The 18,809-nt window shown below is 39.1% G+C and overlaps 1 protein-coding gene across 5 annotated transcripts in view; it reads right to left on the bottom strand.

Annotated features, from left to right (window-relative positions):
* MIPOL1 (mirror-image polydactyly 1) overlaps positions 1-18,809 on the bottom strand; it is a 359,424-nt gene that overhangs the window by 175,450 nt on the left and 165,165 nt on the right. For 4 of the 5 annotated variants that reach the window (XM_019488729.2, XM_059723064.1, XM_019488733.2 and 1 more), the window contains one exon: positions 2,351-2,458. In XM_019488729.2, coding sequence (XP_019344274.1) covers positions 2,351-2,458 — 108 coding nt within the window. Of the gene's footprint in view, positions 1-705; positions 844-2,350; positions 2,459-18,809 lie in introns of those variants that run through there. The other variant, XM_019488735.2, reaches the window with a different exon arrangement.

Here is an 18,809-nt window from a genome sequence, read left to right as displayed (position 1 = left end):
ACTATAACTCCTCACATTTTCTAATGGCTGTATAATACAAAATACCTAAGTAAACCCAATAGCAGAGGCAAGAGCTTAGGCTGCCTCTGCCAGGGAATTGACCTCATTACTAGCCTACAGAATCACCTTCCTTGCTTCCTTTCTCTTAGGCCAGGAGTCTTTGGCTTATCGGTTGTCTAATGGCACAACTAAAACAGATGAGCTGAAAGTGCCCAACCCAGACCAGCTGCTTTCCTCCACTGTTGGGGACATTCCATTTCTACTGTGCTCTGCTCAACCTGCTGGCTTCTGAGATTCACATTTGTAGGGACCTAATCTTTCCTGTTGGAGTTGCAAATTTCACTCTGCATACCAGGCACCTAAAATTAGGTGTGGATATACTGAGTGGCACCATACCTAAATCTCTCTGCAGATCTGGCTCTTATTGTTTGCAGTTACCATAATATCTGTCAAAGAATAGTTTCTAGAGACTCCAAAATCAAAATACCTCCATTACTGCAGTCATAAACAGCTCTATATCTATGATTTACCTTTTTTCTTGCTTGCTCTGTCAGTCATTCATTTTGAAGGAGGTTGTGTTGCTTTTCAGAGTGTGGACTCTATTTTGTAATATGCAGTACAGACTTCACTGTCAAGTTTAAACTTCTGCAACATTTGGCATTTATGTAGCATGGCATTTCTTCTAGCTCACTTTTTTCCTTCTAGTTAATTAAACATTTTCTAAAATTTGTAGGACAAGCTACATAGGTAGCATTCACACAACACGTTGCTTAGGATGAAAATATGAGATTTTATTAAATCATAAATATATTGATGCAAATCAATCCTCAATACACTATCAGACTGAACACAGAGGACCACAATATTGTTAATACAAATGGGGAAAAGAGGAAACCAAAACAAAAAAAGAAGACAAAATGAATTTTCTTCAGAATTAAACTTATTTTCCAAATGCTTAATTTATAAACGTTACTAGCCAAACTTTCAACAATGGCTTCTAAAACTGCAGGATAATTTTTAGCAACTAAATAGACAATTTTATGGGGTCAAGTTTTTGCTCATGCAAAAAGGTAATTTGTCTGTGCAACTTGTATCCTCAAATTTACACACAAGTCTGAATGCTTCTTGAATATAAAAATATATACTTGTGAGTTATGTCCTTAGAAGCTAAGATGAACCTGCTTTAAAAATTCAGCACTTTGTATTCAGAATGATACAATGTTGTACTTTACTTTTGAAATAAGGGAAGACATAACTAAAATAACAGGTATCTGTTCCAGCTGGCAGAATCAAGGTCTGTCTGAGAACCTGCCTCACATTTCCTGTCTTCTAAGTGTTTCCTGTGCATTATACCACGGAGGTTAACTTCTACTTTTTTTTTTGCAGTGAGGTTGCATACATTGCTATCCCTTAAAAGTGACCAGAGATGAGCTGACTTGAGTTCTATACCTTGTACTGACCAAATCCAAGTAACAATGACAAATATGTCATGATCTCAAGAATAAAAGATAGGGCAATATCTGACTACAAGTGAGATGCATCTCATTCCTAGTGCCTAAATAAAACACAATTTAAAACGACAAGATGAAAGTGGTGTAGAAATACCAGCTCATACACATCTATCTCTCCACACATAAAAGGGAACTACATGGAAGAAAAAAGATTTCCCAGGATTTTATTAGTTGGACATACATGCATACTTTTGCTTCCTAGCTGGCATTTCCTCTTGTGCTGGCAAGTTCTGGTTCTTCCAATTAGAGGGATACCAATTCAAAGTAGAAAAAAACTTATCAAACCTTTTTATTGTCCTTCCTCTGTCTCTTCCTCTCTCTCCCCCATCTCTTTTAATCTTATTGACAAGACTTAATATTCCTCCTCCCAATTCCAACTGAAATAAGCTACCCTTTTGCAAATAGTAGTATCAAGTGTGTGGTCACTAGTAGTATAGGTCAACAATGTTATTAAAAAACATACACTGCCAGGAACAGATCAAAGAGCCACGCTTTAAAATAATAGTTTTGTATAGGTACCATGAGGCAAATGGCAGCAGTTTTATACTCATAAAACTGTAATGTTGTAAGAACAGACCGCAAACAGAATCTGGTGTCAGTTACTGCAACAAACAGCCCATCAATTTGGAGAATATATTATTTCTTTTTGTTTTCACACACACACAAAATAAAATAATGCCATAACAGAAGGGTGCTGTATCTGTGTTTAAAGAAGGGGTTGTTGGCAAACACCACAGCTCACTTCTGCCGAAATGTACACAACTGATATATGCAGCACAGAAAGCTGGCACCAGGGGCTTACAACCTTAATTTGCCTGCAAGAAGGAACAGAGATTTACCTTCAGAGCACGTTCTTGATTGTTTTCAGCAGTCAGATGTCTCATGTTGTTTGCTGAAGTCTGGTTCTGCTCTTTCAGATGATGAAGCTCCTGCTCCAGCCGTTTGCACTGCAACGAGGAAAGAATCCCATTAAGTAAAGGAGCTGGGGCATATTTTCTCCAACAAGCCAAATGAATTAATGTAAATAACACCAGCACCATTTTTGCAGTGGAAAAAGCTTCAGGCAAAGCAAGTTGTAATGCAAGAGATGAGATAATACTAGGCCTATACTATTTTTAAAAATAATATTCAGTCTTTTATTTATTCCGTCTTCGTGAGCCAGTTGTTCATGGAAAAGAAAGCTCATTAAGAAGTATATAGAGAAACTCAGCAAAATACATATTTTTTAAAACTTGGCAGATAAATAAGACACTCGGCCAAATTCTTTTTCTAGCTGTACTCAAATGCTTTTTCTCTCTTTTTGTATAACACAAAATTAGGCTTTTAAAAATATATAAAACTAGATATGAGAACGTTGTAGGAGAACAATGTAAGAGCATATATTTTTATAGGAAAGTATATGCATAATTTCATAAATGGTATATTAATTAAGGTAAGAGACTATATTAATTGCCAAATGCATAACAGAGTTTGGAGGGAAAAAGCTAGATAAAAGTATATCTATTTTTTAATATTTAACTTAAAAAAGCTAGATAGAACATTTTAATTTTTCCCATTGTATGCTTATGTACACAAATGTTTAAAGCAGTAAAGTTGAATAAGTATTTTAAAGGGCAAAAGGTTAAGAATATCAAATTAGCAGCCAAATCACATTTTGCCAGTTTTAAAGATCGTAATAAGGGATAAAACCCAGCTATCTTGGCTTAACATAGTAATTAAATTGTTAGTAGAAAAAAAATCCCACATAAAAACAGAAATGGGAAGTGGAGATGAAGGTTCAGTGGATTACTAAGGGCATATAAGAGAATAACTGCTAAAGCAAAAGTAAGAGGAGAAAACATGATACCTAAGATCATGTATAACAACAGAATATTTTTAACATACCACATGTTACAAGGGAACCATTACAATATTAGTACTGAAAACTAAAATGGAAGACCTTGATGAGACAGGAGTTGAATATTTAAATGATGAAACATTGTGATGGATAAAATTTCAAGCCTGGAGGAAAGGAATGAAATCAGTGACTTGCTGGCCACTAACATAGTGATCCTAAAGCAGAAAACTCAAAAGCAATCATCCTGATGGTTTATGACCATGGGTTATATATAAAGTTCAGTAAAAAATTATGAATTTGTCAGTAATCTCTATTCATCTCTCCAGTATGCAGTACTAAAGTACTGAAGCATGACTCCTAATGTTTAAGGGGAAAAGATGTGAACCAGAGATCTATAGGCCACTGAATCTTGTTTCATATCCAAGTAAAATTCTGTTGATCAGTATAAACAGTCCTGCAGACTGATGCAATCTGCTCAAAACACAAACATTTGAAGACATACAAAAAAGTATGATACAAGATAACCTTATTTTCTTTATTCAAATTCTAAATCACAAACAATGTACTCTGTTGCCCATTATCAAGTATTTAGCACCAAAAGTAGGAAGACCAATAGTTGTGGCTTTGGCTATTTTGTGTACTTGCACTAGAAGCCTAAGCTTGGAACGTTACCAATTCTAATGTAATTTTCCAGGTTAAAGATAGGAATATCACTGGGACTAGCATATTACTTTGAACTAGAGTCATTTTGGATCCGTGCTGGCTGGACTAGAATATATCAATTTTTACATAAATAAGAAAAATGTTTTTACAATAATAGGAAAATCCAGAAAATTGTTAAATTGTACCACGACTATAGTTTTATAAAGCAATTACTGACATTTTGAGTTTAGTTTTAAGGGTTATCTTACTGAAAATGGCTATTACAAACTACAGCCTATACATTCCTTTTCAGTATCCAGCATAAAAATATGTTTCTGTGGATATCATAGGTAAGGTGATAGGAAAATTACCCCAACAACTTTATGAATCACTTAAATCCACAGTCACACAGTACAATTTCTCTAATGTATGTAGCCTCAGAACAACAGAATTTTAAAATTGACCTGTTAATTCCTTATCATGAATTATGAGGTTTCAATTGCCATTTTCCCTTGGTATATTTGTTATTTTTCCATTTCAACAATGCCTCTTTAAAAAAAAAAAATCTTACAAATCTTTCATTTTGAAATTCCTCAATTATTATTTTGATTATAACAGTGATATTTTGAACTTAATGAAGTAATTAAATTAAAAGACCAAAATCTTAATGCACCTTAAAAAAACCCCAAAAAACCCACATTTTTTCATGCTGCTCTCCTGACTCAAAAATAAGTTTGACATACCGCAAATACCAACCTTAACTACTTTACAATCCAAAAACAAGATGCACATCAGGAAGTCTGAACAACTGAGGGCCTCAGCATGCACTTTATAACCTGATTCTCCTGTGTGCTACACTCTTGTGAAGACAGACATTTGAATTAAGTAGAAACAGCAGGGTTCTTACACCATTCTGCCTGTTCACAGACAGGTAGAAGAACAGTAGTGCAAATGCTCACACATGGAATCTCTAGCTCAACAGCATCTTTTACTCCAATTAAATGTTCCATTAGGGTTTCCCCTATTTGGGGAGGGGGGGGGGGCGGGAGAAGAGAGGGAGGGGAAGATCCTCTTTTTCATTGAAACCTTTGCAAATGGAAAATCAGACATGTTGCTACAATCCGCTGAAAAGTTTTGCTTTAATTTGACCATCACAGGAAAAGGTGTCTGGTTAACCTCTCTGTAATAGATCATACAAGTACAAGACTCGTATCTCTTAATTCGCTCAAAATAATGATTAACTAAAGCTGTTTCAAGCAAATAAAAAATATTTATTTTTTTCTCCTGGTCCTGAATATAGAAGTTAGCCATGTGTCATCTGTTAAGAATACATATTATAGAGAAAAAATGTTATCTTATATTATTGTACATTCTGTAAAATGCTTAGCTTTACAAAAGTTGTATATTTAGACTATTATTAATATTAAAATACTCTACTGAAAACTAAACACCTTTTTCACAAAGGTCAAGAACATATGAAGTTTCCTTGCAAACAATATTTCTACTGTCCAGAAAGAAGTCTTAAAAATAGTTTTAAACAATGTGGCCCTTCTATTCAGTTTGGCCAACATTTTTTGAATTCGGTGTCATTGGAAGTTAGCTGGATCCAATAAAAATAGATATTCTTTTAAAGAACATGTGTTTTTATTGGTTACCTTCATTGCTGAAGGACGCCAACACCTGCTAGTAAGAAACTGGACTTCCTTCTAAAAACATATATAAAAATACTTTTTGAGTAGGGTGAAGAGAAGTCACAGACCAGTTTAGTATTGATGGCAAGGAAACATAAGATTTTTTCACAAAGCAGAGGCCTAAAGGAAGTTTTTTCATTTTAAAAATCATAACTAAGAACTTCTAAAACCTGCAGTACCAAATTTATTAGAATATATATTTATGAATCAGTTAGGATGAATCCTAGAGAAATCAGATACATTTTTTTTTTTCTAAATGGTATACTGGTAATTTTTTTCCCTAAATGGTACATTTTAATATGAAAGACAACTACTCACTTTGAGGAAATTCTTCATTAAATTACCATGTTTTGCCAAAAGTAATGATTATTTAAAAATTGTTTGTTTCTTATTTCAGCTATCACACATCCTTAGCAGTATTGGCAGAAGCATGTGCTTGAAGGTCAGAGAAGATAAGCATGGAAGAGAGTCTTGAAGATTTATCTAGAAGTCACTAAAGCCTTTGGGTTGGCAGTGGGTTGTATCCTTTCATATAGATTTTGCATAGTAACCCTTAAGGATCATTTAAATTATGTTAGTAAAATTCATGCACATAAAATAGGTATATACATTGAGTACTCAAATGTGAGGTAGGATATGCCAAAAAGGAAGTATAAGACAGAAAAGAGGAGAAGTTTTCCTAATCTTTTGTACATATTCACTTTAAAACTATCAATTCCAAACTAGCATTGTCATGGTCACAACCTACATGAGTCAGTGCTACACTTTAAGGCTATCTTTATCTTCACTCCCTTACCAATCAGCAGCTCCCTTTTGTAGAGCAGTTGCCAATAAAATATTCTTTCCCCAAGATTGGCCACTTTCAGTTGGCTGAGAGAGAATGTTGGCTTTCTCTTATTATTGCAACCAGAAAAAATTGTAATAGTCAGTGAACCACTGTGTGATAAAAGTTGCAAATACATTTTGAACACAATCATTACACCAACTATCAAAATATAATCATTTCAATATGTTTTCCCCCCATGCATTTCAGAGGTAGTTAGAATGGGAATATATGATGGGAAATATAACATTTCTCAACTAGGATCCTGACAGAAAAGCTGCCACATTCCCTAAGGTGATCAAGTTCTTTAATTTAAAATACAGTGGGCCAAGGAGCAGCTCCACTCACCCAGATCTTTGTGGGTCTATTCCTTCCTACTAAGCCTACCAGCAGTGGGGAGTGGGAGAGATACTCCTCCTATGGATTCCTTATGATTGTGCTCTGAAGACCTCTATAACATAAACCAGGTAAAGATACTTTTGTGGTGCATCCCGGTCCAAACTTGGAGACAGGTACTGGAGAGCATGCTTAACTTCTGCTGTACCAAGGCTGGAGATTGGGACCGACTGCCCACTAAGCATAGAATGAAGGACACAGACATCTGTGAATGCTGTTGCTAGCTTTGACCTCTACTTCTGATGTTAAGGACCTTTCTTATGATGGTACTACAACCCCACAGCTAGGAAACAGAGTAAGTGTGCATTGGTAGTCAATTTTGGGACAGAGAACACTAAATCTGAACAAATATATGTGACCAAGTGAAACAAAACTTAATGAGATTAAAAGGTAACATAGAGATCTGCCAGGCAGAGGAGCTGTCAGGTAGAAGAGACATAGAGGAAAAAGTGGCAGAGGGGTAGCAGTGAGATAAATTCAGAATGGGGTACAGAGAACAGATAGAGGCATGCTTAAAAACATACTCTGATTCTTCCTGTTCTCCAATTAAAGCCCCCAAGGCTAGGAACAGACATTCAAAAAGCCTGACCCTGAATTGATTCAATCTTTGCAGGTTAGTTTAACCTGGCTAGGCTAAACCAGTTTGTAACTGCACAGACATCCCGTCTGGACTGAAAAAATTCAGGCACATGCCTGCAGTGGCTCAGGCTAGAAGCCAGGGGGCACTACAGCAGACCCCCCTTCCCTTCCATAGAGCTGAGCTGAGGGGATGTGGGGGATGTGGCCAGGCCCCATCAGGACCCCAGCAGGCTTTGTGGCCGCAGCAGGGCCTAGCAGCCAGGCCTGCAGTGGTTCTCCGCCCCCCGTGCCCCATGACAGACACAATTGCACAAGCATCCATGTCACGAGTTTTGCCTGCCTGCGGCCAGAGATGCAGGGCCCCACAACCCAGAAGCCCCTGCACCTATCTCCTTGACAGCTGGCAGGCTTCGTGAGTTCAGCAGGTGCTAGCAGGCCTGCAGCTTTCACCCTGCTACTCCGTGTAGTTTCTCCTAAAACCTACCTACCCCTGCACCTATCTCCTTGAAACTTGGCACATATCATGCCCTCAGTTTTTGCTCTCAAGCCTTTGGGGTGCAGGTTCTCTGAACCCCTTGCACCTATCTTCTTGAAACTTGGCACACATCATGCCCTCAGAAGAGCTACCATTCCTGCAAGTTTAATCCAAATCAGGTCAGAAATGACAGTTATAGGCTGTTTCAACCTTCCCCATTATATCCTATGGGTGAAATGTCAAAACGGCAAAACATTTTGACTTGCCTCATTTTGTTTCGAGGCTGTTTCGACCATATCTGTTCCATTTCGATTTTGCTGTTTCAACCTCAAAACGAGTCGAAACAGTGTTGAAACAAAACTGGTGGCGAAATTTTGCACAGCCCTAGTGGATGTGGGTTAGAATAAGTTCTGGAGTTTTAGGAGACAGACAAACCAATGCAGCCAACCATCTCATTATGTTAGTCTTCACTTGAAAATGAGGCTGATTTAGGATAACAAACATGACACTACAATTAAAGGGTGCATCTACACAAGACACTGCTAATACGCAGCATTATTAGGCTACTGCGCAGTTGAGTCACTTAAAAGCTGTTCGCTGGCTCTACTGTACAGTAACTCTGGTTACTGTAAATTTATTTAGTACTTGATTATACAAATTCTAAATAATTACACAGTAACCACTGTGCAGTAGGCATCTCATGTAGATGTGCCTAGGGTAGGCAAATTACATCTAACATTGTGTGAGCTGGTGAGCATTTTATTCCATGGTGTATCTACAAGTAGCTGGCGGCGTGCTAAAACACTGCTTGTTTATCTGCAAAGACTCCTGAATTATTGTTAACCTATTATGTGACCTGCTTTCTAAGCTGTGTTGTCATCATATGGCTTCATTTTAGAGCAAGGACATGATCAACAGGGTTAGAGGTAAAGAGAAATGTGCAAGTAACTTGAAAGACGGATAACATCAATAACTGCTGAAGTACAGGAGAAAGGGAATGCTTAGAAACGTGAGAAAAGGCAGTCAATCATTATCCTGCATGTTTTGTATATGAGAAGGCTTTGCAGCTCTATAGCAGCCTGATCTAAAATACACAAGTCTAAGTTCCCATTGGCTTTAATGAGACTCACATACTTAGAAATAAACTTAAATGCTGTGCTAGACTAGGACCTAGTCTCCATTTTATCAAACTAAACCGTCTAGGTGAGGAAATTAAAAATGTCCCAGTGAAAACAGGATCTGAATGATGACTAGCTAGCTGACTATGACAATGTGGAGAAGAGTGAAGAACTGTAATGTTTTTATTGGTCGAGGAAGCAATCAAATGACATGGCAGGCTGAGCAGGGAATGAGTGGATTGCAACAAGGAAATTATATTTACTGGGCCTATGTAATCCTGCTAATCTTTGTGTGCTTTTTATATCACTGACTACATGTACTGTTTAGATAGGAACTTTTATTAAAATGAATTAGAATAAAATAAAACTACATTTATAGCAAAATGTTATGTTAAAAAGAGCAGAGATAGCTGTGTTAGTCTGAAGTCAGGCAGAAGAGAGGGTGTATTTGCACCTTATAGACTAACTAAATCAGAGATGCATAAGTTTTCAAAAGCAGTAGCTTACTAGTACTTGATGAAGTTAGCTGCTGCTCACAAAAACTTATGCATCACTGATTTAGTTAGTTTGTAAGGTGCAAATCTACCCCACCTCCTGTCATCAATTCCCTTTCCATATATGTTTAAGGGTCAAATTTGCCAACATCTTTTGACTGTATTCGTTTAACAGAACTGAATAACTTGTATACTAGTTCAGTAGCCAGTAACCTTTATAAACTGTGGGCTGGAACAACCCAGCTCTGGTCTGACACAGGCTGTGAGGTTTTGGTGCTGCACCAGTACATGGGGGTTTTCCCTGTACCCATGCAAGGCCCAGGCAGCTATAGGTCACACCCACACCTCCGCCATTTCTCCCAACATCTGGCTGAGGCATGAACACAGTTTCTAGCCACTGGAAACCAGTGTGGTGGCTGGACAGCTGGAAGCTGCATCTACACTGCTGTTCTTTCTCCTACCCTGCCTATCTTCCTACCTCCTAGACTGCAATATGGGCACAGCTAGAATCTGTCTTGTCCTGGCACAGCTCCCTACCCACTGGAAGCTGCACCCACCCTGCAGCCTTCCAGGCAGAAGGTGAAGGGGTGGGGAGAAGCAGTGGCAGCACAAGCATAGTTGGGAGTTGCCTGGGCCCAGAGCAGCTTCTTGCTGTTCAGTCCTGGCACAGACACAGGCACAGGCAAAAGTCTTCAGCTGTAAGGGCTGGATCTGGCCCATGGGCTATATGTTGCCAACTCCTGCTCTAGTGACATCTGGAATCCAATAAATATTCACGATAGATTAGATTAATTCGACTCAAAACCTAATAAAGGCCATTTATTTAGCTATGAAATCAAGGTGTATTGTTTATTTAGCTATGAAACTTTACTCTTTTGTATGTAGAGGAAAACTTTTAGTCTGTCCAAATATGCAATACTGATACATTTGTGAGTATTTTTGCAGGAGCAAGGAATAAATAAATACATTAATTTTACTGACCACACTTTTTACAGTAAGATTTTACTGAATTATATAGTAATACATTTAAAGGGAAACTACCCATTTGAATTTAAAATGAATAATTCAAAAGTCCATGTTTATAGGAGACAATTGTATGGGCTGACATTTTAAAACAATTTCTTTTCCCTTCTCTTATAAAAGTTTATACTGGGCTTTTCAATAGGTGAGAAATCAACAAAGGTCCCAGGCTGGTACTGGCTTCAATGAGACTGCACATGGATGGAAGGCTCAATCCTAATGAATTCTCTTAGATAATATAGGCCAAGATGACTATTTAGTTCAGCAAGGCACTTAAGTATGTGTCTAACTTTAAGCATGCAAGTAGACCTATTGAACTCAATGGGATTACTCAAGTAATTAAAGTAAGTGTATGCTGAAATACCTTGCTACGCCAAGGTTTATACCACTGAAACAGTGACAAGGTTTAAAAAAAAATTTCATTAACAAACACTAACAAATGTCACTATGAAATAATGGGGATAGAATCCAAATTTTCATTAAACGTTTTATGACAAATGTAATTACCGATAAGGATTGAAGATAAAAAAGAGTATTACTTTCCTAAAAAGCAATTCAAGAACAACAAAATAAATCAAGTAATATATTCCAGGAGAAACACAAGAGAAATTAAGGGCCACACACCTGAATACTGTACCATTTGCCAAGTTAGACATTACTCTTAATTAGGGGTGCACTGATAGAGATTTTTGGGGCCAATACCGATAGCCGATGTTTGAGGAGGCATATTGGCTGATACTGATCCAATTTCCAATACAGCTGCCTCCAGCAGGTAAGTCTGGTACAGTGCAAGAGGAGTGGGGAGGGAAGGGGCATAGTGGGGGCAGATCAATGCCCCCTGCAGTGAGGGAGGGAGTAGGGGCAGGGGCAGGGTGGCTCCTGCTGCTGCTTGCACCCCAGGAGGGAACGGGGGAAGGGGGCATGTGCCTCCCAGACCTGTGTGGGATGGGGTGGGCTGCAGCCAGCTGAACATCCCATTTCCACCCATGTGCCAGGAATAGCTGGGGCTGTGCTGGGTAGCTGGCGGCAAAATTTGGGTTGGATGCAGCATTCTCCCAGAGCTGCCAGCACCTGCTCCGAGCCCAGACCCTGCTGAGAAGAGTCCTGTGCAGCCCTGGCTGCAGCCTGCCTCACCCTGCACAGATCTGGGGGGCACACACCCCCTTTATGCCCTCCTGGGCCACAAGCAGTGGCGGGAGCTGCCTTCTCCCGCACTGAGCTGCAGCTCCGTCCCCCCGCCCTGCCTGGGTAGCACCTGGCTCTGCCCCCTCCCTCACTGCAGAGGATGTTGATCTGCGACCCCCACATCCTTTCCTTCCCCCCTCCCCTTCCACTACACTGGACTCACCAGCTGGAGGCAACTCTCCATGCTGCTGGCTGTGCTCCTCACTACCTGAGTGCTGTGCTGCAGCTGCAGCTGCAGCTGCACGCAGCACGGGCATTTATTGGCCAAATTATCAGCCCCATCAGGCCGATATCTGATACAGCCAGTTTTCTTTATACCGGAACTGATCCAATATTGGGCCGATGTATCGGTGTGCCTCTCCTCTTAATTGTTAAGTACTCAGTGCAACAAACAACTTCAGTACAAATATTTATTCTTTACATCAAGCACTAGAAAAATACATTTTTTAAACCATAATATATTTTCACCTGTGATTTCTTTTCAGCCACCATATCTGGATATGTGCAACAACACAACACAGATAAACAGTTCAACTGACTTTATGCTTATTTTAAGATTCTCTTCTTCTTTTCTTATAACAAGCTGCACAGGAGAATAGCTCCCAACTCAAAGATGTCAAACAGAATGCAAGCATTCTTAGTGTTTGACAGATCCTTCCGCGTGCCCCCCCCCTTTTTTTAACAGTCTGCCCCTTGTCCCAAATTCATCACCATTGCTTGAGAAGCAACCATCTCACCATTTGGATGCTACACAACTCTTTCCTTTGCAGACAAAAATAATACCAAACTCTTCCAGTCAAAACACAAACCAACCTTTGGTGTCAATGTGAATTATGTACTTTGAACTGCAGATGTTTGGAAGCACTTATATTTACAGAAATAGCTTTTATCCTTTTTCATGTAGATGAATTATTTTTGCTAAAAAATAAATGAATTCCTGGGCAATAATCACAATGAAGATATTTCCATTAAGCTGTAATTTGACTTACAGTTTTCTAAAATCTGAAAAAGGCTATTCTTCAACATCCTGGCAAACAGTCAAATGTATTTAAATGATTATTTATACAATGCCCAGCAGTTTAAGACTACCAGGATCTCAAGAAGGAGAAATGCTTCGGAAACATCTGCATCTTTAAAAAATTATCTTTGATTGCTAAAAGAAACATTAAGCTTAGAAACATTTTTCTGCAATGGTGTATTGGTGTCTTGCTCAATCAGAAGCCATCAAAGTAAATGTACTAAAATAAAGATGAAACAATTTTTCTTCATTGCTACTTTGAGCTAGTTGGAGTGCAGCATTAAACAAACCAGATAATATGCTGTATACACGACTTGGCTTTTTCTTGCCAAATGTCCACTTATGAACATGACAAAGAATGGCAAAGAAAAATTTTGTATACTTTCATTAAAATACTTCATGAGATCATAAATATATACAAAATAAAACAATGTCTAAAAGCTTAAGGTGATGTTGGTTAACTATTTTTCCTCTTCATTAAAATTCTAGACATATACAAGCAAAAAGTGTTTTTAAATTCACTCACAAAACTTCATTTGGGGTGGTCTCATTAGCTCTGATTTTTATAGGATTAATATAGATCTTATGTTCTTTCAAGGTTGACGATTGCAAGAACCAAGACAAAATCAATTTCCTAGTCAATAAGTGCTCAACATACATTTCCACCATGTCAACCTGGTATTCAACGTTTAGGGACGTTAGGTTTTACTATCTGGTACCAAATCATTGATTGGAAACAGTCTCAACTAACTTTTGGTTCTTACATAAGGATTAAAAATGGCAATGGCTAAACCGTAAGGGATATGGTGGGTTGATTTGAATAAGATTGAATGAATAAGCTTGAATCAGATTGGAAGTCTTGCTGGAACAAGCACTTTCATAAGATTTTGATGTCCATGTGTAACAAGTTCCATTAAGCAGATCTGCAACTGATTTAGGCTAGGAAGCTTGACTGGACCAGATTGTAAATGCTATTCTATTGTTGCTCTACTCAGTGTTGTAGGGCCCAAGGCCCAGATGCCTAACGGCATTCTGTTGCCTAACTCCTCTTCAGAGTTAAACACCTACTACACTACCTAAGTGACTTAGGGGCCCAACTTGCATAGACTTTTAACAGAGAAAAATAATTGAAAAAATGTAACATCTAAAAAATTATTACAAAGTGTTGTTTTTTTTTACCTAAAAAGTATCATATAATTAACAAATCATGATATCCTAGCCTAGCAGGTGTAGTCCTATGCTAAGTCTCACCAGAACTTGGGAAAATTCCATTTTCAATGGAACAAAGTTTCTGTTTTTAAATTTTACAAAGTCACATCTGATTTTAAAATCAAACCTTTATTTTAAAGGTAGAAAAGCCAGCCTACAAATGAATCTTAATAATAGGGGAGACCTTAGATATGTTACTTGGAGAAAAAAAACAGTTTTACTACTAATTGTGGTATAAAGCAGAATTTCTCAGAGGCTTGTTCTGGGGCTGGTATTGTTTAACATCTTCATTAATGATTTGGGCCATGGGACTAAGTTCACACTTAGCACATTTGCAGATGACACCAAGTTGGGAGGAGTTTCAGAACTCTGGAGGGCAGAGCTAGGATCCAGAGTAGGGTGACAAGTCTCGGTTTGGCTGGGATAGTCCCATATTTCATAGGTTGCCCCGGCATCCCAGGCAGTTGGTGAGAATTGAAGTAAAAGTCCTGGACTGACACCACTCCGCCCACATATGCCTGGCCTAACTCCTCCTGAGTAGGCAGGAGGCAGGCTAGGCTGAATACCACCCCTGTCTAGGCTGTGGCTCAGGCACCTGTCATCCCAGCTTGACCTGAGCAGAGTGGAGTGGGGCAGGACAGTGTGGAGGCCTGTGGCCAGGCTCCATCCCCACATGCAGAGGCTGGACCTGGTTGGAATGGCCCCTGTACAGTGAACCCCAGGGTCTGCCAGCCCACACTGTACGGCCACCCAGTGCCTCCCTGCCACTACCAGAAGCCTTGTGCCCTGCCATTGTTCAAGTTGCTGAGGCCTGGGCTGCATGTGGCAAGCCCAGGAGGGTAGAGGTGAGGCACAATGTGGCCACACAACACAGGCTGATGGAGCCTGGGGAGCACCACATAGCGGCCTCTCCCAGTCAGATCCAGCCTCCATGTGCGGGCCTCTGTGCTGCCCCAGCTGGCCCCACTCTGCCATGAAGGCTTCTGGGAGCCATGGGGTTGGGGCTGTGTGTGCACACATGCAAGAATCCTCATGGGGAGCAGGGTGTGGAGGCACAGCACATGTGCATGCATGCGTACCCTGTCCCAGATTTCCTTACCCTGCTCCAGATTTCTCTAAAATTAATATGGTCATCCTAATCCAGAGTGTCTTAGATAAACTGAAGAAATTGTTCATGATCAATCTGATGAAATTCAAAGACAATTGCAAAAGATCCTGCGCTTGGGGCAGAATAGCTATATGCACAAAAACAGACAAGGAAACTATTGGGAAAGCTGCAGTACTGCAGAGAATGACTTGGGGGTTACAGTGGACAATAAGCTGAATATGAGCCAGTAGCATGAGGTTGTTGCAAAAAGCCAACAGTATACTGGGTTGTATTAACATGAGTAGCTTGCAAATAGAGGGAAGTGATTTTTCCACTACTCTATTCACCATTGGTGAGGCCTCACCTGGAGTACTCTGTCCAGTTTTGGGCCCCATACTTCAAGAAGGGTGCAAACAGTTTGGAAAGAGTCCACTGCAGAGCAACAGAAATTATTATGGGTCTGGGTGACAAGACCTATGAAGAAAAGCTGATGGTACTAGGGTTACTTAGTCTGGAGAAGAGAAGACTGAGATGGGATTTAATAACAGTTTTCAAATATCCGAAGGGTACTGAAAGGATGGAAATGGGCTTTGTCTGTTGCCACAGAGGACAGGATGAGAAACAACAGCATCAAACTTTGGCAGAGGAAATTTAGGTTGGAAATTAGGAAGCGTTTTCTGACTATGAAGGTAGTCAAGCATTGAAACAGGCTACCTAGAGAAATTGTGGAATCTATTTGTGGGAATTTTCAAAAGCAAGTTAGATAGACATTGGCTGGGATAGTTTAGTCAGGGATGACCCTGTCTTGAGCAGGGGGCTAGAGTAGACCTTCTGAGGTCCCTTTCAGTCTTACATTTAAATTTCAGTGTATGCTGTTTGAAGCTGTTCAGTGGCCTGGAATATTGAAATCCAAGGAAGAGGCCAAATGAAGTAGGCTTAAATTCTTCAAAAAACTTCTGCATGTGCTTAATGTTAGCCATGTAAGCAGTCCCATTCTGGGGACACGGTGAGCAGCATTAATATGGTGATAAGCATATCATTCATGTATCTGTGCAATTTATCATAGGACGTTGTCTTTTATCAAACAACTCTTACATCAGTGCATATGACATATATGCTTGTGTCATACCTTTCAACTCTAGCATTTTATTTAGTTATGAAATGTTACCCTAACATTTTTCTTCACGCACTACACAGCAATTGTATTAAAAATGGGTGAATTCAGCAGAGTTCTAAGCCTTGCAAAACCTCTCTAATTCTTTTAGGTTTTTAAAACTCTGAGATTGTCTTTTGAATCTTCCTGGGAATTACAATATATACACACACATATACACTTATGTATATGTAGATAGGGGGGTGTTCCCTCTGCCAATACACAGCATGATATATACGTGTGTGTGTGTGTGTACATACACACACATATCATGCTGCATATTGGCAAAGGGAACACCCCTTAGATAATATTGGCATAAAAGGATGCCTTATATAACATGCATATTGCACATCTTTCTCTGGATTATTTTTCTCTTTATCTCCTTATCCCTGTAGATTTTCTGTTGGATTTTTAACTCTGCCTCACCTCAGCTGCTTTCTTCACAATACTTCTTAATCAGAATGTGAACCCAATAACTTGGAGTCAAACAGAGACAACAAATGTGATGCTCTACTGTGAAATTAAGCAAAACTGCATTCACCCTTCAGAATGTTTTCTTAATGCATCTCATATATAAATAAGCGACTTCTGTTTTACATGGAAGTCACATTATTCATTCAATTTTCTAATTTCATGCCTATAATTCTAATAAATTATGTAGAAACTAAGCATGTAAGATGATAAGTAGTACTCCAGGTAATAGGTTAGTATGCTTGCATACACTTTACCATCTTGAGATTATACACCATGGCAGAGTACATAGTACAATGGGTTTTAAATAGTTCACACCTTTGTGCATGGTACAAATAAAAATAAAAATATTACCACAATCCCAAATAGGTCAGAAAATAAAACATTTTAATAAGAGTTCATCATGGAAGAAAAAAAAGCATTAGTGAAAAAAAATAAATACAAATTTTTATTTGAAAAAAATGTCAATGACAATGAAACAGAAATGTTTATTCTAACCCAACAATCTGCAGATCTTTGTTAGGAAAAGTTTTGATCCCAATATAGAGGTATATTTAGTGCATGGTAACAATTCCGATGAAAGGATTTCACAGTGAGCAGAAAACAATTCTGATATAATTAACCTGAAGTATTAAACAGCATTATATAAATTATTTAAAATATGACTAAATGCATCACATACACAAATCAATTTTTTGTCTCTTGATACTGATGTGCTTGATGGTACTGGTTTCCAGTTCTACTATACTTACTGGCACAGTTCTACTATACTTACTCAGATCGAGTAATACCTTAATCCAAGAGTAGTCCCACTGAGGTCAATGGAATTTATTGCACTTTATAGCATTGTTCAGATTGAGTAAAGGTAGCCAAATTCAGCCTTTTATGAGAATCCTCTTTACCCAGATTTAGTGTCTCCCATTTCTTCTTCTGTATGCTATTTTGCAGTGTGGCTCAGGCTGCTCTGACTTCCACTCTTAATGTTTATTTGATTTGATAGTACATCTGGACACATTTTGAAATGGGTACACCAAGCCTCTAAAACTACATCTTCTGCTCTATCATGATCATAATACTATGTAAAGAACTAGCCAACTAGCCTTAAGACTTCAGAGAGAATTCATTAGATTTTTTGGAGGCCCCTTAATTTTTTTTTCCTATAAAAGAAAATCAAGGACCTTCAAATGTAACCCTGGCTATGGAGCTACCTGCAAAACTATAACCCAACTCTGGATCCCTGGAAGTGTCCACAGCCTGGAACTACCTGCCCTCCCGGAGTGAGGGAGGTTCCCTTCACAGGAGGACACCTAGTGTCCCTGGACCTTTGATTAGATGCCACACAATTTACAACTATTTACACGTTATTTACAAAGGTTTTAAGAAAAGGAAACGAATTGAAACACAACTGATAAACTGTCAGAAACTTAGTCACACCCTCAGTTAATAAAGCTGTACATGATAATAACATTGGATGATATGTGTACACGGGTAGTAGGGCTGTGCAAAGCTTTGAATCGCAATTCTGATTCGAAGATTATTCAGATGATTCGGAGGCCAAATCTATGAAACTGAATTGAACTGCTAGAAGATTTAGGCTTTCCGAATCGATTCAGAGATTCCAAATTGATTCGGAAAAGATTTGGTGATTCGGCCATAGGGTATAATGGGGAATCAATGAAATATCTATAACTTTGTTGTTTTTTGGCTGATCTGGATGAAACTTGCAGGTGTGGTAGCCTCTGCTGAGGGCATGAAGCCTGCCAAGGTTCAAGGTGATAGGTGCAGGGGTTTCTGGGAAACTGCACCTCAATGTCTTGAAAGCAAAACTCATGTCATGTGTGTGTATTAAGCCATAGTGGGGTGAAAGCTGCATGGGTGGTAGCATTTGCTGAGGTCACAAAGCCTGCTAAGTTTCAAGGACACAGGTGGAGGGGTTTCTGGGAAACTGCATGTGAAGTGGCTTCTTGCTGTGAGGGTCTCACAAGGTGTGCTGCAGGCAGAGCTGACCCTAGGGGAACGCAGGGCCTGGGGCATATCAGGCTGTGCAAGGCCTGTGTGGGGGCAGGGATGGGGTGGGAAATGGGGTGGTAAGTGACCAGA

The sequence above is a fragment of the Alligator mississippiensis genome, chromosome 2 (genome assembly GCF_030867095.1).
Source record: "Alligator mississippiensis isolate rAllMis1 chromosome 2, rAllMis1, whole genome shotgun sequence".
NCBI classification, from domain to species: Eukaryota; Metazoa; Chordata; order Crocodylia; family Alligatoridae; genus Alligator; species Alligator mississippiensis.
The sequence above is the reverse complement of the archived record's forward strand: the minus strand, read 5'-3'. Positions and strand labels throughout refer to the sequence as shown.